At 35.5% G+C, this 26385-nt stretch overlaps 1 protein-coding gene across 2 annotated transcripts in view; it reads left to right on the plus strand.

The window, feature by feature from the left end:
* Window positions 1–26385, plus strand: part of tmem178bb (transmembrane protein 178Bb) — a 485881-nt gene that overhangs the window by 38906 nt on the left and 420590 nt on the right. For both annotated transcript variants that reach the window (XR_014531328.1, XM_083528159.1), the window contains exon 3: window positions 11412–11525. Coding sequence is in view for 1 of the 2 variants with exons in the window: in XM_083528159.1 (XP_083384285.1) it covers window positions 11412–11525 (114 nt within the window). In the remaining variant the exon portion in view is untranslated. The remainder of the gene's footprint in view (window positions 1–11411; window positions 11526–26385) is intronic.

The raw sequence follows: 26385 nt of genomic DNA on the forward strand, positions 1-26385 counted from the left end.
AAGTCCAACAACCCAAACAAAAATCAATGCTTTTTGCTAACTACTGCAAATCAAACATTGCCGTTTGGTATGGATGTCTCAAATGACTGCACTTTATGGTGGTCTGACACACCCCAAAGTTGTAACTATGATGCATGCTTCTGAATCTTCACCCATCAGCCAGGATGCAATCTGGTCGATGGAAGAATAGTTTCTACTATGCAGCTTAATTTGTATACCGATGACAGATGAGCTTTTCAAATCAGGAATATGCAGGTCTGAAGAAACACTGACGAAACCGAGCAAAATAAAGTGCAGTGCAAAGTCTGCTGCTAGCACAATGCACACGTCACCTCACAGCTAAACATATCATGGTACAATAAACACGCTATGCAGACGCCAAAAAAATATTTGTGCGCATGATACAAAGAGAAAACACTGTGGTTTATAGAACAATTTGTCAATGTTAATTTTAACCAAATAATATTTACTGTAATACACGTGAACATTTCTAGTCCAAGTGTTTCAAAAATAAATATTGCTTTGCTAGCAAAAAATGATGAATACCACACCAAAGAATGATTCCTTAAGGGTTTGCTGGATGGATAATTGTTCTTAAACCCTACATAGGTTTTATTTATACTGTTTGCGTGAAAAGGAAGCAGCCTTTATGTTAGAGGGAACCTATTTTTGTACGAGTGTTGGCCAGCCACCAACGTTTAAGCTTCTTCCTTCTTTTACCTCCTAAATCTCACATTATTTTTACTGACCTACTAAAGTGTTGGTGGTGATTTCTCTGGCTTGTGTTACAGTATGTTGTAGTAATGTAGATAGACAAGACACACCAGCTGGGATGGAGCGTCCGGGAGTGTTTTGACATCCTTCCCCATGCAATGAACTAGTGCGTCTTACTCCATTAATCCTGAGCTAGGGCTTGGGGGCGAACTAGGTCACCAAATAATGAGGGCACAGCATGCACTGCATCGTAGCATCCATCTGCCAGCTACGTGTGCTCGCCTCTGCCCAAGATGTGGAGGACTCAGGAATAAACAAGGCAAGAGGGAGCTTTCAGCCTGCACTCACTCAATGCTGGAGGAGTATTGCTAATGCTAGTCACCATTTCAGTGCAATGTGAGGGGAAAAAAAACAAAACAAAAAAAAAATCCCCCAAAAAGAGAAAAGTGCATTTTATAATTTGAGGAAATAACAAGGTCTAATCACAATATAAAAAAGTCACCTCTTCTAAATAATAACAATATACAGTATATCTTTTGATTGTTTTAATTACATTTCTAAAGAAAACATTAAATGCCACATTACTTGATCCAGACATAACTTATAGGTATGCTTAAGAAAGTCAGCCATACCTCCAACAAAGCTGTCAATTTTTCACCCACATCGTCCTAAAGGCATTAGTAGGAACAGCTTGTGCTCTACTGTAGGCTATGACAGTGATCTACGATGCCCATATGGACACTAGTGGCAAAAGAAAGTGTCTCAAAGAACAAACTTGACTCATGCTCTCGAAAAGTGTTCTCCAGTCTTTATCATCTTCATTAAATATACTCCCACCACCATGAAGCACTTTTGTTGCAATTAGGCCATGGGGCATGTGTTAAATAGAATTGGTCGATTGTATTAGGCTGATGCTCAGACAGTGGAGACTTATGGTATAATAACCTTGATTAGTTATTGCAGGCTTATGCCATTCTTATGGCAGTCATTATAAAACTCCTTTGTTGCTCATTCACTCACCTGAAAGGCTAGAGTTTGAGGTGCAAGCATGTGGAATTACAATAATGTGCAGTAATATAGTTCTCAGATGATTAACCAGATGAGAGTTCAGTAGGTAGGTTAAAACCGAGAATAAGACTAATATTTGTAATTCTTCTGGGATGTGCCCGTATCAGCTTTTTATAGATGGATCCAAAACCTATTCATCAACCTAACAGCAATTTTTTGTTTTGCCAAAGATATAAAGATTGAACAACTAATATATAGCTTTAGCAGTATGCAGCGCATCGTTGTCCTGTTGGAAGTTGAACCACCACCTTGCAGACTGGAGCAGGTTTTCTTATAAGATTGCCCATCCATATAGTCCTCAACTTGTACCAGTTTCCCAGTCCTTGCTGAAAAAGAACGTTACCACCAACATTTTTCAACTTCTCCTAAAGTTAGATTTTGTTGAAATTACACTAGAGTACCTTAGGATTTCAGTAAAAAGAAAAAAAAAAAAAAGATTTTACCTCATACGTTTTTTTATAGTGTATTACTGGTTAGAACATGATCATCTGAAACATAATAAACATAATCGTCTCAGTCACTGTTACTTTGGCTGTATACTACTGCACTAAATACTACATCAGTATACTATACTAGTATAGTATGACATTATTCTGCAACTAGCCTACATGGATTTTTTTATTTTTTTATTTTAGAAATTTCTGCATCCCATAATAATAAATCCAAAAATCCTCAAACACTTCTCTGTTTTGATTATATCGTTTTGTTTTTTTTATCTTCGAATAGCAGCCTAACCATCTAGATAAGGTGATCTGGCACAGAAACAGACTATGAGTAAGGTTTTAAAGTGAACACTGCTGTGAATAATCCAGTTATACAGTCAATGCTCCTGTAGCGAGCTGAGCGAGAGCTCTATGATTGATTGTGAGAGATGTGGAAAGCATCATACCAACTGCTGCCTCCAATTAGCTCAGCTTCCTCCATTGTAGCTCTGCATTGCAAATACACTACATCACCGAAATGAATGCAGCCTTCAGTATTGTGTGTGTGCACAGAGCACTCGGTGGGAAACAACAGCATTTTTGTAGTACTACAGAAAAATGGGAATACAAATGAAATAACAGGATTGGCACATAGGTCAGAATGGAGTATTGAAAATGGACTGCTGCTTTAGTCTGGTATATGAAAGCTTCTCCTGTTTCACAAAGCTTCATCTCTGACAAATACAATATCCTATAAAAAGAATAATAGTATAATTCTTCAAATATATAACAACTATTGTGTAGTAATAACCATTTCAGTGTTTTCTAGTATAATATGCACAATAAGCAAAAAAAATGCAAATATGTAGAGAATGAAAAATATTTTTGGCTCACTCTTCTTTACAGTGTTGCACAGATTGTTTATTCCTGCCACAGCATTTAGGTTTGGACTTTAAACTTTTAGAATTTTTACATTGCCAAACCCCGATTTTGTTCTTTTCCAGCTAATCTGTTGTAAATTTAGCTTAGCAGACAGATGGCCTTCCATTTAAGCTTCCATGGTCAGCTCAATGATTACAAGTTGCACTGCTCCTGTGGCTACAAAACAAGTCCAAATTATCACCCCTCCACCATCATGCTTGACGGTTGGTATGAGGTGTTTGTGCTGATAGTGTGTGTGTTTGGTTTGTGCCAAATGTGAACTTGTGCATTATGACCAAACATCTTTAAATTGGTCTGATCTGTCCAAAGGACATTTTTTCAGAAGTCTTGTGGTTTGTTTGTAGTAAGCTGTGCTACCATGTTCTTTCCCCTGGCAATCCTTTAAAATCATACCTGTTTTGTCTTTTTCAACTAGTAATGTAGTGTAAATTTCCAATTTGGGATAAATAAAGTATCTACGTTTGTATGTATGCATCCATCCATCCATCCATCCATCCATCCATCCATCCATCCATCCATCCATCCATCCATCCATCCATCATCCATCCATCCATCACTGTAATGAAATTTAACATGCTAACTGAGGCCTGTAGTCACACCTCACACTTCAATGCTCTAAACGAGCAAACTGCTAAAACCTGGGCTTTTATAGAGTCAGTTACACTTGCTGATGATCTATTAGCACCTGGCTGCTAATAAGCCTCTTAAATCCTGTGAAAGCATCAAAGATTTGGGTTTATTAAACACATTGCATGTAGGCATAACTATGCTTTGCAAAATGTATTGATCATATGAATAATATCATACTGTAGAATACTTACTTGTAGTAAAACAAGAAAGTAAAACTGCCCTAAAACAATCATATTTTCAATACTTACTTAATAACACGCTCTTTGAGTATACATTGCTTTGAATTAATATATTCCTTTGCATGCTCCTCCTACTTTTTTGTTTTGTAATGGTTTAATGGTGCTCCATAGGGTGCTCAACCAAACCCTGATTATAATATTTTACAGAACTTTGTCTCAGCATTGTTTTCATAACTTCATGGTTTTCATGATTGTGTTTGTCTAAGTATCTTCTTTGACCAAATCTAGGGCTTTCGAAGAGCAGGTGTATTTTTTCTGAAATCACCTGACACCAGAGATTGACCATATTCAACTAATTAAATGACGTCTGATGGTAACTGATGCACCACTGTTTAAAGCAAAGTACTATACAATACTTCATAGTAGTGTACAGTAGCACACTGGTGGTCTAGAGGTTAAGATGCAGCGCTCTCACCGCTGCGACCCGGGTTCGATCCCCGGTCAGGGAACCATCCCCAGCCACTCTCAGTGCCGGTCCCAAGCCCGGATAAATTGGGGAGGGTTGCGTTAGGAAGGGCATCCAGCGTAAAAAACGTGCCAAATCAAACGTGCGGAGGATCCGCTGTGGCGACCCCTAACGAGAGAAGCCGAAAGAAAAGTATTTGAGTGTACAGTAGCACCCAACTTAAATATTTGTTAATATTTTGTATAGATTCATGACATAAAATCCCAATTAAATTTCTTTCTTTAAGCCACACACACATACACAAACACACCAATCATCAAATCACCAAATGTTCATGGACAATATCTTTACACCGAATACCACATTTTGCTATGTTTACTTGTCGATGCAACACTGTTACTGCGATATTGTTCTTATTTGTGCTGTGTTGGGTGTTTGTTTGTACACGTTCATTTTATATAGTCCTCTGCTTATGTCCTAGTTACTTCTGTATTTTGGCTTGTGTAAATGTATGTTGTTTCACATCGAGTCTTGGTCCTGGAGGATTGTTGATTTATTTTACTGTGTACTGTAGAAACTGTAGGTGGTGAAAATGACAAAAAAAAGAGTCACTTGACAATTAAGTACATGAAAAATTGAATAGGGTGAATACTTATGCAAGGCACTGTATGTAATAATCTGAGAAAAGTGTCTTTTGTCTCTGGCTTGCCATCCTGAGGTTTCAAATCCACTTTCTCTCTGTCAGTGCATGAATAAAACATGGAAATTGATTGTCCACAGATGCTTCTGTTGCATTTTTATCCTGCATGATCTTTGACTAGAAGCTATAACCTTATAAAATCATATGTATTTTGGGAGACAAACAAAAAAGTCTTTATTTCCGCAAATATTGACAATTAGGCAAACGGTTGGCGATGTGCACATGGCTAACTAATTTTCAACCAAAATGTCAGCTCATTATGATTCAAGACAAGTCCATAGCTCTCAATAATCCCAGTTAGTAAACAATATGAGGCACTTTGACTAAAACACACATTTCTCACATCACTCTAACCTCCAGTGCCTTTGACAACAGCCTTTGGCAATGAATGCACAATTAGCTGCACTAGTATAAATATTTGAGAAGGAGAAAATACCTCTCTTGATAACTGTGTTTATTTTTCACTGGGACAGTTTCAATACAAAGAGGTTAAATAAGGTTCTTTTATACATTTTTTAAATGAAATGACTAGTGCTTGCGAAAGCTGATTTTAGAGAACCGAGCATTTAAAAGAGAATCTAAGCAAACCATGGTTATGAGACATACATATAGATATTTTTTGCAGGATATATTACATAATTAATATGTACTGTTTGTGTTTGATTATTAAGAGTTACTGTTCATTTATATGTCAAAGATGATGTCTTTGGGGTTGAAGGCTTGTTAAATGCCTGATAGACTGCAGTTCCAGTATAATACTTGTTTGAGATACTAGTCTGAGTTTCATTTGTGGACTTACTGAAATTGAATTCTAACCTGATATACTGTCTAAATCTGACAATTAAAATTTTTTTGAATATTTTATTAAAACCCTCAAATGTTTTTAATAAGTAAAAAAAAAAAAAAACAGTGAAAAATGTACTTTTGGTATGCATAATGTGCTACCAGTCAACCTTCTTATTATTTTATTGTTTTCAACATTGTATAAAAATACTAGAGACATTAAAATTATGACAGAACAAATCTCGAATTATGTAGTCATCAAAAATTTTAAATAAACCCAAAAATATAATACATATATTTTTGAGTCTTTGAAGTAGCCAGCCTCATGATGTATTCACCTGTAATGGTGAGTACATAATAGGAAGTATATAAAGATTATGATGTAATAATGAAAAAGTTCCCAAAGGTGTTGAGTACTTGTTGGCTGCTTTTCCTTCACTCACTGGTCCAAATCATCCCAAACTATCTCAACTGGATTTAGATTAAGATTTAGATTTTTAGTCCAGGTCATCTGATGCAGCAGTCTATCACTCTCCTTCTTGGACAAATAGATCTTGCATGACCTACAGGTTGCTCCTCAAAATGCTGTGGTAGCCATACTGGTTAAGTGTGTCCTCAATTCTGACTAAAGCACCCCCACACCATCACCTCCTCCTTAATGCTTCACAGTAGTAACCACACATTCAGGAACTGCCCGGTCACCCTTTGTAAGTTTAACAAAGACATGTCGGTTAGAAACTAAAATCTCATCGGACCAATTGGACTTATCAGACCAAAGCAATTTTTTCTATTGATCTAATGTCCATGCCTTGTGTTTCTTTTGCCAAGCAAGTTTCTTCTGCTTGTTGTTCTTTCAAAGTTATTTCTTTTCTGCCGCAATTGATTTTGGCAACTGCACTTACATTATATTTTAAGTTCTTGAGATTTTTCGAATTGACTGACCTTCGTTTCTTAAAGTAAAAATGGAATGTGTTTTCTCTTAAGAATGCCATGAAAAGCTGCCATTTAAGGTTAATGTAGATACTTTGGACAATATAAAACATGCGTGACACGTTTTTATTTATTAAATAATTTCACATATGTTCTTTCATAGTTTTCATAGATGTCTTCAGTAATAATGTACAATTATTCAAAATAATTACAAATAGTTTCTTTTTTAATATCTGAGTAAAGAAAGGACGTTGTGCATGAATGTGTTAAAGGTTTTAATTTCGACTCTTTTATATTTATTTATTTATTTAGATTTTTTTATAAAAATGGTCAAACAGAAATGCATGCTGTATTAATCGCTCGTTCATAAAATTAGTGCTGTTAAAATTAATTTGTTAAGTTATTAACAATTTTTCTTTTTCATTTATGGCGTGTTTTAAGAATAATGTTACAGTTATGAAACTACTTTTGTGATATCAGAGCATTAATATAGATTTAGTTGTAAAACCAAGACCATGTTCCTCTTTAAGGAAGGAGCTTAGAGCTGATAATATAAGTATGACCGATCGATCAGTCTTGTAATGTAAGTAGTAATCAATCACAAGAAAACTCAAAAATCAGCCAATAGGTTTTGGAACTGTATACTCATTTACTGAGGCACTTGTGTAAAATGATCCTGTGCATTTTGCTCCTCTAAGCTGTTTCCATCCACAACTGGTCAGATGAAAATAACCGACAGTATGAGCTGCTATTACAAAGCATATAGATCATACAAGAGAAGGGTACAACATACACCCACATTTCGAGGATAATGAATTCACCAATTGTGTCTTTGAGGTATATTTCAGAATCCAATACAAAGCAAATATGCCAAATTATTTTCTTATTTGGATGAGCAATCCCATTAGATGTAATAAATGCTAAATCAGTGTGAAAAATGATCAATCCTGCTGAATGTTGATGAAAATATTCTTGTGATAAGAAATAAGCACAGATCACATTTAACCATTAAAGAAAAATTAAATAGGAAAATTAAAGGTTTGAAGTATGAGCTCCTCCTTATTTGCCAGATGTTTTATGTGGATCACAGTGAACAGGAACCAGAACCCAAGGTAGAAAACAGAGTTGTTTGATTCTTATGGCTATACAGAAATGTGACATCTATTTGTGATAATTCATAGCTCTGGTTAAAAACACTAAAACACTGCAGGAACGCTAGCTACTGTACATGTCAACAATTGTCTTCAGGTGTTCTTGGCTGTACACCAACATTTTGTAGTGACCTCATTCTAGTAGTCACTACACAACATTTAGAGAACTATAAGGAAAAGAGTGAAAATTGTTGCCTAAACAAAGACTATTTAAAATTGTCTCCTATGTATATATAAAATATTTCATGAGCACTTCATTACATACGTTATGAGCCATGACTCAACACAAAATGTTGTGAATTCTTTATGTTTTTCAGCTTCAAGTTCATTTTCTGTTTGTGTTTTTCATCTAATCTTACTGCATGTTTATTACTGGCATTAAGAGCGCAATGTATTAGTGTTAATTCCTCATGTAAAATAAGCGGATTTAGACTGTCAGAACAGATGTTTATATAGCCAGAGTATTTCAAGTAAAATATATTTTCGTATCACTTTACACTTTACAGTTCATCGTTATTCTGGCAGCATTGTTTTAACGATGTGTTATAATCTCCATATAGTTTTTATATCCTATTGTTTCTTTTAAATGCTGCTAATAATATCAATAGTTTGCAGACCATCTGTGTTTATGTCTGTATTTATTTTGGTTTGTCCTATTTCTTATAGAAACATCCTCAGGCACATATGTATTATGTGTACATGCTTCAACACTGCACAAATAAAAGGCCAAAACCCATTTACTTCCTTATCAAATTTATGTAGAGGTCAATATCTTAAATCACCAGCTCCCAGTGAGGAAATACCCAACCCGGTGTTTCTGCTACAACCCTGATTATTTTCCTATAACAGCACATCACAAAGTGTTTTATATTTGTATATTTTATTATCCATTTCTGGTTACATACTTCCCACTCTCCTGATCAGTTTGACAACATACTGTATTTCCTATGGGCAAATTGTAAACTAGTTTGCAAAATGACGTTTTGCACATTATTTAATTGATCAAACTTTAAATAAGTAGAAACCAATCGTCCTAATGGCAATTGTTAATAGTTTGAGCCCCAACCTTTCTTGAAATAAAGTTCACTATAAGTCATATTTTCAAAAAGATATGCTTCTTTTTGTTTGCACAAATGTGAATAGTGTCCAATTTCATTGAGATTGCATCAGACAGTAGTGGGGCCATGCTAGAAACTACCATTCATGTTTCATAGATCAATGTTAATCCTGTACAATGTCTGCTGAATATCTAGTCAGCTGTTGCAGCCATGTTTTTAAATAATGGGTTGTCATAAAATGACCTCCCAGAGTTTATGGAATAGATGCAGAATACTGTATTTCGGGTCAGCTGGATTGAGAGAGGCCTGAGAGCTAAGCCCTGAGGTTTTAAGCAAATTCCATATGAATGACCACACTCCAAAATTTGAGTTATTCATTGTTGATTTTGTTTGTTCCTGAGATATAGAACATAGCACTCCATGTGTATGACAGTGCCACTATCAGGCAGATTAGACCCATTTACCTGCTAGCCAAGTTTCATGATTGTAGGACTTATGGTTTGTTCTGCACACTGTGTTTCAACAAAGAATTATGATAATATAAATATTAATAATAATAATAATAAGAAGAAGAAGAAGTAGAATGAAAAGTCGAAATCTCTTGGTTGCTTAGATCCCAAATTAGCCTTTAATATACTTTAAACGTGTTATTTAAATATAGTCAGAGCTGCTATTATAGAAAATTAATAAACGTTCTTGTCTGTTTCTTTCTTGCTGCATCAGTAGGAACAACATATATCTGATACATCTAATCTGGCCTAATTGGGTTTTAATGAGTCATTAGAACAAACTAGGACATAAACACATGTAAGTGTCCAAAACAAACTCAACGGGCGGTCCAGAATTAACACTGTGGTACTGATGATCTGCCTTTGAACTCTTCCACCTTCACTGTACATAACTGAGATCTCACTGGTTTTCCTCTAGCTCAGCTCAGCCTTCAGGAAATACATATAGTTAGGAGTAGAAATGGTTTACACGCTGTCCAGGATCAGATTTGCTCCACAAGGACAAGCGGTGAATAATATTTTAAAGAGAAAAGAGCTGTATTACACGCCACATGGAACATAAGATGTTGCACAGCTTCCATTAGTGAAGGCCATATCTTTAGCAACCACCGAGTTATTAGCATAATTGTTAATTGAATTTGAAAAATGGCAAACTGCACCGATTATAAATGTGTCCCCTGTTCATAACGCACGGTAACATTTTATTGGTTTTGATTTTTTTTTCCCCCTCTAAAGACCCATCATTTTAAAAATGGCAATAGAGTTTTTGTTGCTATGCGATATTTTCATTTCAAACCATTTTCAAACCAGCATGCTAATTACTAATTAATCATTTTGGCACTGTTCCTCATGCTCTTAAGCACTGTTTTCTGGAAGACAGGCATGAAATGCTGGCCAAATACGTGGACTGTAATTTGCTATTTAGGGTGGAAAAAGGTGCTTGTGTCCATTCAGCACAGTGTTATAATTACCAGGCAATGATATCTTAGATGCAAATGACTTCTGGGATTAGCGAGCTTTTAGTAGATTATATTTATGTCTGTCATCAGCTATGTTCTCTTTAGTGTGTGTTTAGCTTTTTTAGAGACCAAATGTCCCGTCAAGGATAGGAATATCTGACAGTCTGACCTTGTAAAGACAAGTGGCTTGCTCCCATGTGTTGCTCCCTTAGTAAGACAAGCATATATAATGTTATATATGTATTAAAAAATACAAAACGGTGTGTTTAATGGGTTTTAATGGCTTTTTAATGCCTTAACTGTGGGAACATAAGCCGTTGTATAAATACTGTCATTGTATAAAAGCTGTCCTTCTTTGTATACAACTGCAAATGCAGTTGCAGTTCTAATCAAGCAGCAGACATTTCAACGGTGGTGCTCTAAAGTAAATTCACTTTAATCTTGAAACAAGATCTTAATCTCCATCTCTCCAGATTACACTCAGTTGCAGGACTGACTTTACAGTCACTAAGAAATTTGTAGCTGCTGCTGTTGATGATGATGATAATGATGACGATATATCAAATATGTAATTGCCTGGTTTTTCTCCCAAGAAGAAACAAAAGATTAAACAAAAAAGGGAGAATCACTAATTAAATGCTACATAAATGAGATGTTAAGCAGTAAATTAAATGTGTCTACTATGGTGTCTACTATATTTCTGTATTGCTATATGAATAGTCCTAGTAACAGTGATCATATGAATTACTACTAAATTTGGTTTTATTTAATCCACATCATTAATCAGCAGCATGATTCATAAAAAAGATTTACATTGAGATGTAACTGAATTTTTTTTTTTTTAAGTTTACAACCACTGGCTTTACTCATAGTTTCATAACTGCCTCCTTTTGGTTATAGGTTCCATTGCACGATGCTCCTATATCAAGTACCACTACTCCTCAGCCACGATACCCAAGAATCTGTCCTACAACATCACCAAGACTATCCGGCAAGATGAATGGCACTCCTTGCGTGAGTATTCAGTAATTTTACAGTCAAGTGTAAGATGTAACTCTAAAGCCTGGAATTTTTCAGGAGAAACATTGGAGGAAAAGTAATGAACGCTTTTTACGATTATGGCTAGCTATAAAACTATACCATTCATAGCTTTTTTTTATGATTTGGTAAAATCTAACACAATTACTCATGCTGATTACACATCCTAAATATTTAAAGCCTTATACAAAACCTTGTACAAACTGTTTTGTTCTGTAATGGATGTTCTGGTATTCAGTGAAAGAGGGCCAAAGCTTGTATTTACACTGAAACGAATGTCCAATCATTAAATCTCAGTTTATTCAGTAAATGATGTCATCCCTGCCTTGCTCAAGAAAGTATCCAATAGTTAACTTAAAAAAAAAAAAAAAACTAGGGAAGGAGCTGAGAGAACCATTGTGTAGTTGAAATTAGTCTGGTAGTGAGCTCCCAGTAGATCCAACCCAACCAAGATACAGCCATTTGTTGTGCCTTCTAAATAGGACACACAGTCTCAAGTCCCAAATACGCCTTACTAACCCAATTTTTTTCCCCTCAGCTAAAGAATTTTAAAAGTGAACCCATACAGCTATTAAAAGTTTTGGCAGATTAAAACAGCACCAAAAGCCTCTTTTTAGTGTCATAATTAATAACAATTAAATAACAGCTTTAGATAGAAAGGATCAATGTCATCTTTAAAGAATATATATATATATATATATATATATATATATATATATATATATATATATATATATTTTTTTTTTTTTTTTTTCCATTCAGCTTGCACATTTGTTAATGCCATAACCTTACAACCTTCTACGTGTTGTTCCTGTCTGCACATTTTTTTCAATACTATAGCCTTAGAAGAATTTACTAGTACTTCTCAACAATATCCACACATCTCTGCACTGCTATAGCCTTCATATGTATATACTGTACATACGTATATATATATATATATATATATATATATATATATATATATATATATATATATATATATATATATATATATATAAAAAACATGCTGAAATCTATCTATCTATCTATCTATCTATCTATCTATCTATCTATCTATCTATAGAAATGAAAATTGGATATATTTTAGAGTAGTCAATGTGCAGCTTGTATAGCAGAATAGATGTACTGTCCTCTGAAAATAACTCAACATACAGCCATTATTATCAAAATAGCTGGCAACGAAAGTGAGTACACCCTAACTAATAACAGCTGTACGTCACTTAACCACGCAAAGCCACATGTCCTATTCATCATGTTAAATTTGTCTGCTGACAGGACCATTCATATTTGTGTGTCTTGTATTAGAGCAGTAAAAAGTTGGTGCTTTGAGTACAATTCTCTCATACTGAACACTGGATGTTCAACATGGCACCTCATGGCAAACACTCTCTGAGGATCTACAATTAGAATTGCTCTTCACAAAGATGCCGAGGCTATAGGAAGATCAGTAACGCCCTAAAACGGAGTTACAGTACAGTGACCAGTGTCATACAGGGGATTTTCAAGACGTTTTCCACTGACCTGAACAGGCCTTGCAAGGGTCGATCAAAGAAGTTGAGTCCTTGTGCTGTGCGTCAGTTGCAGAAGTTGCTTTTAAAAACATACCCATAATTGTAGATCTGAAAAAATTCCTTGAGTAACTCGGGTGATTCGAATACAAATAATACAATACAAATAATATGCCTCAATGCTTTGTTTAGTCCATTTAACTGCACACGGAGCACTGTGTTTCCTACAGACCATTATTACTGACACACCACCCCACTAAACTCTGGAGCGCCCTGGACAGGTAAACACAGAAGATTCTGCAAAATCATAGAATAGAGGAACGGGGAGAAAACGGCGAGGATTCGAGGAGGTTCTACAAGAGGTTGTAGAAGCAGAAGGTCTGCTTGTCAGTGCTCAGACCATACGCCGCACACTGCAACAAGTTGGTTTGCATGGTTGTCGTTCAAGAAGAAAGCCTCTTCTGAAGCAGACTCACAAGAAAACCTGTAAACAGCTGTATAAGTGCTACTGGTACTGGGGAACTGTGGTTCATTGAGGGAAAAGTGGGTTTCAGCATTTGCTGTGACATTCCAAAAGCAGAATATGACGCCCCCCCCTTTAGAAACTGGGCCAAACAGCAGTTCTTTAACAAAATAACAACCCTAAAACACACCTCAAAGATGATAACTGCCTTGCTGAAGGTGAAGGTGTGGCCAAGTATGTCTCCAGACCTGAACCCTATTGAGCACCTGTGGGGCATCTTCAACTGGAAGGTGGAGAAGCGCCATGTGTCTAACATCCAGTAATTCTGTGATGTCATTATGGAGGAGTGGAAGAGGATCTCAGCAACAACCTGTGCAGCTTTGGTGAATTTCATGCCAACTAGGTCTATGGCAGTGTTAGGTAACTATGGTGCTCAGACAAAATATTGACACAGTTTTGACGTTCATTTAGGGTGTACTCACTTTTGGTGCCAGCTATTTTGACAATGATGGCTGTATGTTGACTTATTTCTAGAGGACAGTAAATCTATACTGCTATGCTAGCTGCACATTGACTACTCGCAAGTTTATTACATTTTCATTTAAATAGTATTGTCCCTTGGGAAGATATACTAAAATAACTGCTGAAATGTGAGGGGTGTACACTATATAACAGTGATCAGGTTACTTAGATCCATTAACTGCACAAGTGAACTTGTTTACCTCAAATGGACCACATATAGTAACACTTTCCGAAGCAAAGAGTTGTGAAGACCACCTACCTTGCCTGCTTGCTCTGCTTATAAAATCAATTGGACCTGACTTTTATTTTAGGAAAGATCATAAACTAATCAAATGTACATATTAATATATATTTATAGTAAGTAAACCTGCATAAAATACACTATATGGACAGAAGTATTGGAACACCTGACTCCCCAATCCATGTGATTTCTCCCCAAACTGTTACCACCTCCAAGTTGGACTCACAATTGTATAGGATGTCTTTCCCTTTACTTGAACTAGAAGATCCAAACCTGTTCCAGCATGACAGTTCTCCTGTGCACAAAGCCAGCTCCTTGATCATATGGTTCAAATAGGTTGGAGTAGAAGATCTTGAGTGGCCTGCTATAGAGCTCTGACCTCAATACTAGTAAACACCTTTTGGATGAATTGGAACACTGACTTCACCCCAGGCCTCTTCACCCTGCATCAACACCTGACTTTACTAACATCATTGTGGCTGAATGAGCACAAATCTCCACAGGCACACTTGAGCATATAGTGGAATATCTATCCAGAAGAGTAGAGGTTATTATAAGAGCAAAGGGTGACTAAATGTGTCATGGGATGTTTGCCACATAAAAATCGCACATGACTTTTACTTTCAGGTGTCCACAAATCTTTGTCTGTAGAGTGTATAAAAATGTCACCTAATTAAAGTTTTCAGATTCAAGCTTAGAATGGGAAAAAATTGAACATGAATTCATCGTCAATGCAATATAACAATTTTAATAGTCCACATACAATGAACAGGACCCAGGACCATCTTTAAATAAAATATCTCACTACTGCTTCACAGTCATCTTTTAAAAAAATATATTATTGAACAATGGTAAATTGTGCGTTATGTTTAAAGCAGCCAGCCTACTGGTATACTCTGGTAGACTAAGCAGGTAGTTGGGACCAACCTTAGGACTTTCAGTTAGGACTAACTGAAAAAGGTGGACAGTGTAGGATAACACATAGCCTAAAACTGTCAGACAGTTACACTCTAGTGAGCAAAGAAAATCAGCCTCTATGCAGTGATAGGACAGAAAACACTCCTTTAACATCAGAGCCTCTAGCAGCACTTCCTTTGAATCTCTTAAAGCTGGTTTATTGATGGGATAAGAATGTGCACTATCCACTATAGTGAACTATACATTCATAAAAAAAAGTTGTAGGGTGCCAAGAATTTACTCTTGCCAAAAAATTACTTATTTAAAAATCAAGCTATCCAGACAAACATTTTCTCAGGTATTAAAAATGTTAGTTGATTATTTTTGTTTTAATGCAGCTACATTAGTTTGCCTTAAAAATCTTTTTAATCTGAGTAAATTTGTTGGTAATATGTATGACTAAGTTTAAGCAGTCTGCTAGTGTATTTTTTAGAAGTGAATTATCACATAAATAACCAATATTTACCATTAGCTCGGATTTAACTCGCTTCCAGTGGAATCAATGCTATTCTCGCCTTAATTTAGCAAAGAAAACAGACTAGCATTGTTAAATACAGCACTGGAATGTTAGCAAAATCTTACATTAACATACTTCTTTAAATAAAAATAAAAAAGAGTTCATGACTTGTAGGGAGGTCATTTTTATATGTCTTTGTTTATGATTTGTATCCTTTTCCCTAAGCTGAATCAAGACGCTCATCCGCAAGTCTAACAATGCAGTCTGGTAGCCTTAGTGCTAACAACACTGTGCAGCATGGGAAGGACATCGCAGTTGGCGAATTGGCATGATTTTCTTATCTCATTCGCAGAGACTGATTGAATGAGTGTATCACGCTCAGGGCTGTTCTATACAGTATAGATTTTGGTCACCTCAGCACTTGTACAGCCACTCATCCCTATTAGAGAATAATGATATATATATTAGTGATTAGTGATGCACCGAAATGAAAAAGCAAGGCCGAAAACCGAAACACCGAAAGAAATTATGCCAATTATTATTACCATTGCATTTATGGCTATGACTGTGTACTAACCTTACTAAAATCAAGGCATTAAAATTTTTGTTTAAAAAAAATAAATCAATTACAAATTATGAAAATATTTATTTATAGCACATTGCAACAATGCACAGGATAAAATAAATTAAAATTCAAACCTAAATGTTTAACTTAAATGCACTCATGTGTACATTAAATAATAATGTACAGGCCCTCTGGCCTGCTGAAAGGTTGTAAAATTAAATCTGTTCTTGCATAAAAACAAAGTGCATTTAGAACAAGTGAAACTGCTTAAAGATACAATACAACACTATCACTGGGAAACTTCCTGTCTTTTCAAAACCGTCCACCACAGACGGAGTGCGCATGCTCGGAGGGGTTTTGCTTTTCTGTGCCGCGTTCCTCTCATATTCAGCATAGCGATCGGGATGTTTGGATTTCAGGTGATAAATTAAACCCGACGTGGAGAAAGTTTTTGCAGACGCACACTATCTTGAAATTTCGGCATTACATGTTTTGCAAATCGCTATCCGTGGGTCTTTCTCAGATATACTGAAACACGTCCACACCGCAGACATGTTGTTTTAGACAAGCACGTGCAGGCAGCGGTTTCTGTTTGCGTCATCACAACAAACTGTTTCGGCCGTGTTTTTTCGGTGATCAAAGTCTTTCGGCCGAAAACAGAAAATGCACTTTTGGGCCATTTTCGGCTGAAAATTTTCGGTGGCCGAATATTCGCTGCATCCCTAATATATATATATATATATATATATATATATATATATATATATATATATATATATATACTGTATATAAAGATCTCTCCTTAGGTCAAACCTGTATCAAGACAGAACAGCCAAGTGCAACTCAGTTTCTACATTCATGGTCAGAATTGAACTCTCCAGTGCCAGTGTGAAAGGGGTTATTAAATTCTGAATTAGTATTTTAAATCCACACTGATCCAGAATTGTGGTAATGTCAAACCACTGGTCTGCCCTATTTTTTCCAACCCAGTTTTATGGATGTGCACTATTTATTTCACCCACTTTAAAATAAAAAAAAAGGCCATCTTACCCAACTGCTAATCAAATCCAACTAAATCAATTTAATTCAATTAAACATAAATAAAAACATCAAATACAATTAAAACTTTAAAATATGAATCAACAGAAGTTGATGAATAATTCGTTTTTATACATGTATGTAACCAACTCCAAGAACAGAAATTCTCAGGCATTTATTCATACAACTAAAATACTGATTGAACATCCGTCATTAAAATGTAATAATATGATGTTAAATTAAATCTAAGCAGCACAGATTAGTTTGGAAATTATAGAAGTTGTCTGGAAATCATCAAACCTTTTAGATAATTTTCAAACTCTATTTTGATTGTATCTTGAGAATTATTTATTTATTTGTTTTTGTCATAACGTTCCACATTTCCATTACAACATATATGGATTTTATGATTTAAGTCTAAAAGTCAGTATTTATGCAGAAATTGTACAGAAAATTCCAGTATTCAAAGTCGGGCGTCAAAGTGGCAGAAGCCAATTTGCTAAATTTCTTTATTTAGATCAATAATTTTGTCTTTGTGTAGTTCCTTCCCAGGGTGATAGATTTTCCTTGAGGCACAAAAGAAGGCCTTTGAACACAAGAACTTGCCTTCAATTCCAAGAACAACTGGAGGATAGAAAATGGAGAATGAAGAGAGATTTTCCCTGTCAGCAGTTAAGCTTTGTCAATGAGCAATAGCCTACTCTTACTAACATTTTACATCCATTTTCTTTTTAACCTACCTATGGACTTTGATTATCCGATGGGCACATACAAGAACTACTGCACAAAGTATTAACCATAGTAAAAGCATACAAGTTCATGCTGGTGAATATTGCAGATATCAATAAAGCAACTATACTAGTTAAAACTTGAAAAGTTGTTTTTCAATAATTGGTCATTTAAAAGCTACCTATTGTGTCTGGCCCTAATATACTGACTGATGTAATGTGTATAGCAAACACCAGAGATTTTCAGTTCCATCTACAACCTTTTAATTTTGGAAATTTTTTCCATCTGCCTGAAATTAATAAGCAGAGAAGAGCCACAGGGACCTCTTAGCCTGATATCAGCTGGATAAGTGAAATTAATAGTAGGTCATTTAGGTTTAAGGTAGTATTTATTTGATTCATAATAAATTTTTTTGCTAATTTCTTTCATACTGTTATACAATTATTCTGACCATAGACTGTAGATTTTGCCTCTGAACCCAAATCGCTTCAACAACCGATCTCCTTGAATTTGAGCAAACAGATGCGATATTGGATTATGCTCCGTTTTTATTGCAGTTGCGAGAAAACAGACAGCTTATCGGTAAACCTTTTTATGCATGTTCAGTCAAAAAATTATATCAAGCATTAAAAAGTGTTTTCAGTGACTTGAGTTATTTTAGTTTTCTTCATTCAGAGATCCAATGCAGAAAATACAGTCAAGTATTTATTACTAAGTATTTTTTTTGTGTGTGTACGCCTAGGTGTTTTATGTGTGTATGCCTTTGCTTAAAATAAGAACTATTTTCACACTTAGCCTAACACAAACTACTACTGCAAGCAGGGAAACACTGGAAATCTTCTGTTCGGTCTGAATAAGATCGAACAGAACTCTGTGAACTCACTGATTCCTCCAATCCACTGTATGTAAGAGGAATGAATCACAGTCATGACTCATACACTGATTCATTGAACGGGAGAGGATTTGATCTCAGATGTGTCGAAAAGCTTTTCTAGTTCAAACACTGTTCTACGAAATGACAGATGACTGAATCATGATCGCAAGGATTTACTGATTCAGTGGGTGAGAATTAGGTTCAGCACATATTGTACATTTAACACAATTTTGCTGTTAACATGTTTGTCTGGTAATCAGAAGTTCAGTTATGGATGGGTATTGAGATAGATATGGGTAGTATTTTGGTTTGCGCATTTTTTCTTCTTTGTCTTCTTTGTTTCAGTTAAAAATAGTAGCTAATGTAAAAGTTTACAGAGTCTACATTAGCATTTTATACAAATCTGAGATTTGAGATCTGAGAACTTTACTACTAGCACAAATAACAATAAGAATAAGTATCCTTTTTGCACTTGTAACCCCTGGTTCTTATAACAAAACCATTGAAGTCTGAGAAAGTGATCATATTGTTCAATCATCAAAAATGTGTTTTCTTCTAGAACTCTAAGTTTGAGAATTGAGATGCGTACTTTGACCCTCAGAGTAGAAGGTCAGTTCCGGAGTAAAGCTAGCATTAAGCTGAGATGTTTAATGTCCTTATTACCAGCGATGCTGACATGCCGTTCTTCATCCAAGCAGATGATACTGCATGATGGATGAGCTGTCATGTAATAGCAGAATCTGAATGAAAAAATAAAGACCAAATAAACAAAAGCAACCACTTTATTTGCACTGCTGAGTGCAAAATCAGTGACCCAGAGGGTGAGAGGTTCAAAAAGTCTAGGAGAAAGAACCTGAGAACTCATGACTGACAGTCTGGGATTACAGAATATGTAATCATTTTTAAAAAAGTTGCACAAAACCCTCATCCAGAATATGCGGCATTGTCCTGCACAGAGTCTGGTCACTTCCGAGTTGTTCTTGTTCTTATTTGGATGACCGGCTCCAACTCGACTCTCATGAAGAGCGTGAAATTGCCCTATGACTTATTTGAACTATTCCCACAATACATTTCTGCTCTCATGTGACATCAGGCAAACTTCAAAGACTGTGACATGTACACAAAACTCATTTGTAGTTGTCTCTCAAACTACTAGAAGCAGGTTTGGTGCTGATACAGTCTCAAATAAAACTGCTTCCTCTATTACAGCCAAATGTAAATACAAAAGGTTAGAATCTCTATGCATGCACATGCCTATATCTTTTGTTTGCACAGAGCTAGTGTAAATTCATTGGAACCCAATTAATACTGGGGATTTTTTTTCTCCCTTCTTTTTTTCTTGTTCTACAAAAAAACAGGCCTAAATACTCCTTCCTAGGGATTTTATTTTTTTTTTAATCAAAGGAAGTTCTCAAAGCAAACTGTCAATAATATGATGGTGACAATGGACAATGTTTAAAGCTGTCAGTCTACGCTAATTATTCCCCTGGAAGTTCAATACCACACAATTCACCCTCTTGCTTGCAAGAACATCACAATGTCAGTTGTCAACTTGAATTCTGGTCAATTACGATTTATAGATTTGAGCATTTGGATAAATTTACAATTCTAATGGCTAAAATCCCATTTTGCAGTACTCACCAGAAACAACTATTAAAGGCCATTATATTTTCTTTATTTTTCTTTATTTAGAATACTTTACTGATCCAACAGTAAAATTCTTTCTTCGCATATCCCAGCAATGTACAAAAAGCTTGGGTGAGTACGCAGGGTCAGCCATGTTACAGCGTCGCTGGAGCACAGAGGGTGAAGGACCTTGAATCCCAGACCTGCTGATCAGTAACCCAGCGCCTTACCCACTGAGCTACCACCTCCCTTAACTACATTATTTTAGAATTCATTGCTATTTACACCATACCCCAAAAACAAGATTGACTGTCTAATTGTTTTTATGCATGCAAGTTTACCAACACTCAAGTAGTCTAGTTTTTGAATGCAGGGATTTCTGCCAACAATAATTTTGTTGAAAATGTTCTCAATGCAAACACTAATTGCAGTCTTCCAATCCTTAGACAGGTTTTATAAATCAGTATGACATTTCTCTGCTGATCATAACATAACATTCCCTGTAATCATGAAACTTGTAACAGGAAGTAATACGCAACTAATAAGTAACTAATCATCTTAGAACTAATCATGCAGCGTTGACAGTGTATACCTTCCACACTTGATGTGGACTGAACCACAGTTTACTATAACTAGAATCCAGACTATAGTCTTTCAGAGCACCATGGATCAGTTCCCCTTCTTAAATGCTTGTAAACCTCCAGTCTCATGTCAAATGGCCTCATGCCTCATAAAATGTAGAAAAGGATCTAAAACTGACCAGACACTCACTGGCTCTGGATGGGGGAAGGTGTAGCAGAGAACTAGCATGTGATCAGTAAATGTTTATACCTGTGGGTGGTTAATAATTACATTTGATAATATTAATATTTGGTGTGCTGTGTGTGTTTTAGTTTGTTAATGCTGATTATTCAGTATGTCAATATCAGTGTGGATTAAGTAAAAGAAATTTAATAAGCTTCTCTCTAAAGCCTACTTCTAGTGTCTGCCTACCAGGGTTCTACAGCAAAGTGTTTGCCCCAGGGTGGGTAATAAACAGGGTTTATTTATTTCTGGTTAAACAAAATCTATTTATCACTCGTCAATGAGGTGCCAAATTTAATTAATACACTAAAAGAGAACGTATCAGTTTATTTTAGCTATGTAATGCCTTTCAGATACTAAAAAGATGAACAGATATGAGCAGGACCTAGGTCTCATAGCTATAACTGACATGGGGGTTAGAGGAATGGGCCGATCAGGGCAATACTAATGCACAGCAGATAATAGAAATATCAACTCCCAACTGTTTTTTTAAATTGTGTGCTCTGATTATTGTTTGTAAATAATTTTGCAGATTTTCGCACTGCCTCTTTGTATTTCCTCAAAGTACTCTAGGGTGTGTACCTGCCTATGTCTATGCTGGATTGGATTCAAGATTATTGCACTGCATTATAAACACCTAATGGTACACTTATCCATACCTAGGAGCAAGCTAGTTAGAATTGCCAATCTACCTCCAGCACAATTTTAGGAATTTCAAAGTAACTGAAGAACCTGGGGGACAACTCTCTACACGGTTGCCTGATCTCAGGATGGAAGTGGAAACCCTGGAGCTTTCATATTGTTACCCAGCAGTGTTACCCATATGCCAAAAATAATTTTCTTTATCTATGTTTCTTTACTCATTTTCATTTCACTGAGCTTTTTACATGCAATTGGTCAATCAATGTTATACCTATCAGAGACAGATGGTCTTAGGAAACGTTGTCACAGAAACATTGTTCTTTAAAACTTGGTTTTTAAACAGTCTCCTTTAAAAAATAAATAAAAAGTGAAACCTTCCTGTAGAATACTAAAGTCCACATTAAATACACTTAGAAACCAACAGACATATGATCAGACTAATACTTATTGATTAAATATGTATGGTAATCTTCCTTTTACAGCACTTCATGAGTTTTATTCGCTTTCTATCACAGCAGTTGGCCAACAATTACATTTTGTATGTAATAAATAATTACATACACTACATGGACAAAACATATTGGGACACCTGACTTTTCCAGCCATTTGTCCTTCTTCCTCAAACTATTACCAAAAAGTTGGAGTGCCACATTTGTGTAAGATGTCTTTGGATGCGGTAACATTACAGTTTTTCCTTAAGTTGATGTAGGAGACCCAAACCTGTTTCAGAATGACAATGCCGCTGTGCACAAAGCCAGGATCTAGCTGGAGTAGAAGATCTTGAGTGGCCAATAGACCTTAACCCTATTGATCATGTTTAGAATATATTGGAACACTGACAGAACACCAGTTCTCCTCACCTTACATCAGAATCTGACTTTTCTAACACCCTTGTGGATGAATGAGCCCAAACCTCAAAAATCACACTCCTATATCTAGTAAAACATCTCAGAAGAGTGGAGGTTTTTAGCAGCAAATAGGGACGTAATGTGGAATGCAATGCTTAAAAAGCACATATAAATCCTATAGTCAAATGTCACAAATTTTTGTACATTTAGTTTACATTATCAGCTTATGGTTACAGTTTATGAGAGAAGTTAGTTCCTGTTGTAATTGCTTATTATGTTTAATAGTCATTTCTTAATTTTTCTGGTAACAAAAAAAAAGAGTCAAATCATTTGAAATGAAGACTTAAAAATTTACATACTTTTACAAGCACTAACATTGGAGACTCCTTCTATAAATGTTAAACACCTCTGTACAATAAACCCTTACCATATAAAGACTTAATATAAAGACTTTTTATATAAAGACATTTAATATAAAGAAGAGAGAGAGAGACTTATGTAAGACCTAAAGTCTTATATAAACCTATAAGACTTTAATAACAACACGTTTTTCATTTACTTTAATTAGGATTCATTTCAATTGATGTTACTATAGAAATGATAGAACGAGTACATACCATGAAACTAATTTGCCCACTATCTCTACAACAAGTACCGTTGCTATAAAAATTAGAAGGAAAATCAAATCTACTTTGTGGTATAGAAGACATTAGATATCAGTATATGAACTTTAGAGTGCACTTGTATGTTCTATTAAGAAAAGGCACAGACACTTGCATTGCTGCTGTCTTTGTGCCCTATTACTAGCTGATTACTCAGCATTGTAATTGAGTACGCCCATCTGTAATGACAACATTCCAGGCTGTAATTTAGTCTCTTTACCCCAGATTGTGATACTCAGAGGAAATAGCATGTTGAGAGTAATTAACTGTCACTGCTGTAATCAGCTACTGTTAAGGTACGATAAAGCAATTTACTCAACACTAAAGCAGATCTTGGTATTATATCAGCAGTATCACAATGAATCGAACATTTCAGTAGAGAAATGCAAATTCATCTTTTCTAAAACTCTTCATTTGTATTGTGCCACATTTCAGCTTAAGCTACCCGCCTCGACTTGATTTCATTTCCCTTAGACAAGCCGTTTCCACAAGCCTTTTGCATTAGTAAGCAATGAAAATAGAAAGTGGTCTGCGAAGACACCTGGGCCTAACATCATTGCAGCTGCAGGATAGAAGGAATGAGGGAAGGTGCTGAAAAAAATGATTTAGTGTGATATTTCCAAGAATCTAATGCAAGATTGCCATGTTATGTCTTCTGTGTGATATCCTCAACCTTTCTGAAAGCTGAGTCATGACAATCAGGAGGAAATTTTAAGATTTCCTGCCTTCAAGCTCTTTGAATTGTTTTTCTCTGCAACAAAATGAAGAAAGGAGAGAAAAGAGTTGATGAAATGCATTAGCACACAGGCTGAAATCGACAAATGCCAGTGTTTCTAACTGGGTTTACGTGGAGAGCCTTGAGCCATTAGTGAACATGCTGTATTGATTGCCAGTGTATGGAGTTTCCTTTTGTAAATGAACACTTGAGCCTTCTGTCATTACGCTGGAAGTCTAGTTATACAGTAGCACAAACGTCTTTGAGGTACAAAAACACCTCGAATACAAATGCAGAGAAACTAAGTAAATGTTTTAATGCGTGTGGATATATTCTGCAGAGTAATATGTAAAGAATAAAGCATGACAGGGTGTGCTGTTATAGGAAAATATAATCAAAGTAATAAGAAGGGTTGTATCTCTATTCACACCAAAAAACAATCTGACAAATCTGAGACTGTTTATTAATTAAATATCGCACGTCATTATGTTTAAAATGGTAGAACATCTGCAAAATATGTTCTGGTGTCAGTTATTATAACAGTGGCAAAGAGCTTTCTCAGTACTCTGGAAAAAAATAAACCCACTGCTTGTCATGATTTCAGAAAACCATAAAGAAAATGTAAAGATATTGATTGACCCCTGAACTTTACGAAAAGCTGAGACTGTCCAACTAGAGTGCTGCATCACACAAGTACCTGGTGATGAGGTGTTACTACAGAATTGATTAAGGTGTTGGATCAGAAGGTGATGACATCAAATCCAAGCACCACCAAGCTTCCATTGCTGGGCCTTTAAACAAAGCCCTTAACCTCCAACTGCTCTTTAAATGCGATCATTGCAAGTCACTCTGAATATGGGTGCCTGCAAAATGCTATAAAAAACTGTAAAAAAAAAAAAATCCTTGTAGATGGAACTGGTGTCAGAGCTGCTGTTTAATTAACATTGAATTAAAAATGCATCAAGACCTTCTGGCCATTCAGAATCAAAGTATTCAACAGAGCTGTGATGTAACACTATCATTCCTATTCCTCATTTGCAATAGTTATCAAGCTGTTAGATATTTTTGCGGAAAGAAAATGATTTGAAATATTGTCTATAAAATAGGTTTTCTTCATTACGCAGCCATGAAGCAATCATGGCAAAAAGAACTATTTTTATAAAGACAATAAAGTACCAAAGTTGCTGAGTGCACGGATACTAATCATTCAATTCAATTCTCAAACATCAGTTGCTGAATGCTTGGCCATTTTCAGCTTCTGGTATTATCTTTTTTTTCCAGCTGTGTGCTATTCGTAATACGTATGAAGTGTATTACGAATAGCACACAGCTGGAAAAAAAAGATAATAGCCACAACTGTAGTTGAGGACAAATCCTTCTCTCAAGCTGCAAATTGTCGATTGATACAGAAATCCAAGGTCAATGTAGTGCAAGTGCTTCACTACTGAACGATTATATTTGAGTATTCGTGCTTTACTCGTACTGTACACATTTGCTATCTACATTAACGCACATTTCATTTGACTTTTCTATGGTGAGATTAGTTTGAATATGAATGAAAAATATATTGAACCATTGTTTGTGTGAATGTTTTTTGGAAATACCAGTTTAAGCATACTGCATGTTGCAATTCATATTTTAGTTATTTTAAATCTTTTTTTTTTTTTTTTATACGTATAAAATTTCAATTGATTTTGTTTGAATAAATGAACTCTGATGAATTCTTTTCACCCCTAAGTGAAGTCAAAACATCTCAAATCATGCCTAATTTAGAGGAAGAGGAAAAAAATGTACAGCCAGACATGACTAATAGCCCTAAATCAATAAGCCTCATTACACACACACATATGGGGTATTTCAGTTTAGCCTGAATCCTTTTCACTTTTAGTGGCTCGTGACCCTGGAGACTCATCACCAAGGCTCAGCTGTGTACACCATGAAAAATAGTGCCTCTTTTCGACCCGTGATGACATCAGGACTAACCTTGAGAGAAATATTTGATTAAATCATGTTGCTTTGGATTGTTTGTTCTTTTCTATGATTATTGAATGAGGATACATTTATATATCTCAATCGAAAACTCTACGCTGAAGGTGACTTCTGTTCTGTTTCTTCAAACACATTTTTAGTAAAGGTTTATTTAAGATCTAAACATTTCTACAATGTATAGTTCATTTCATGC

This window comes from Silurus aristotelis (genome assembly GCF_946808225.1).
Source record: "Silurus aristotelis genome assembly, chromosome: 24".
Lineage (NCBI taxonomy): Eukaryota > Metazoa > Chordata > Actinopteri > Siluriformes > Siluridae > Silurus > Silurus aristotelis.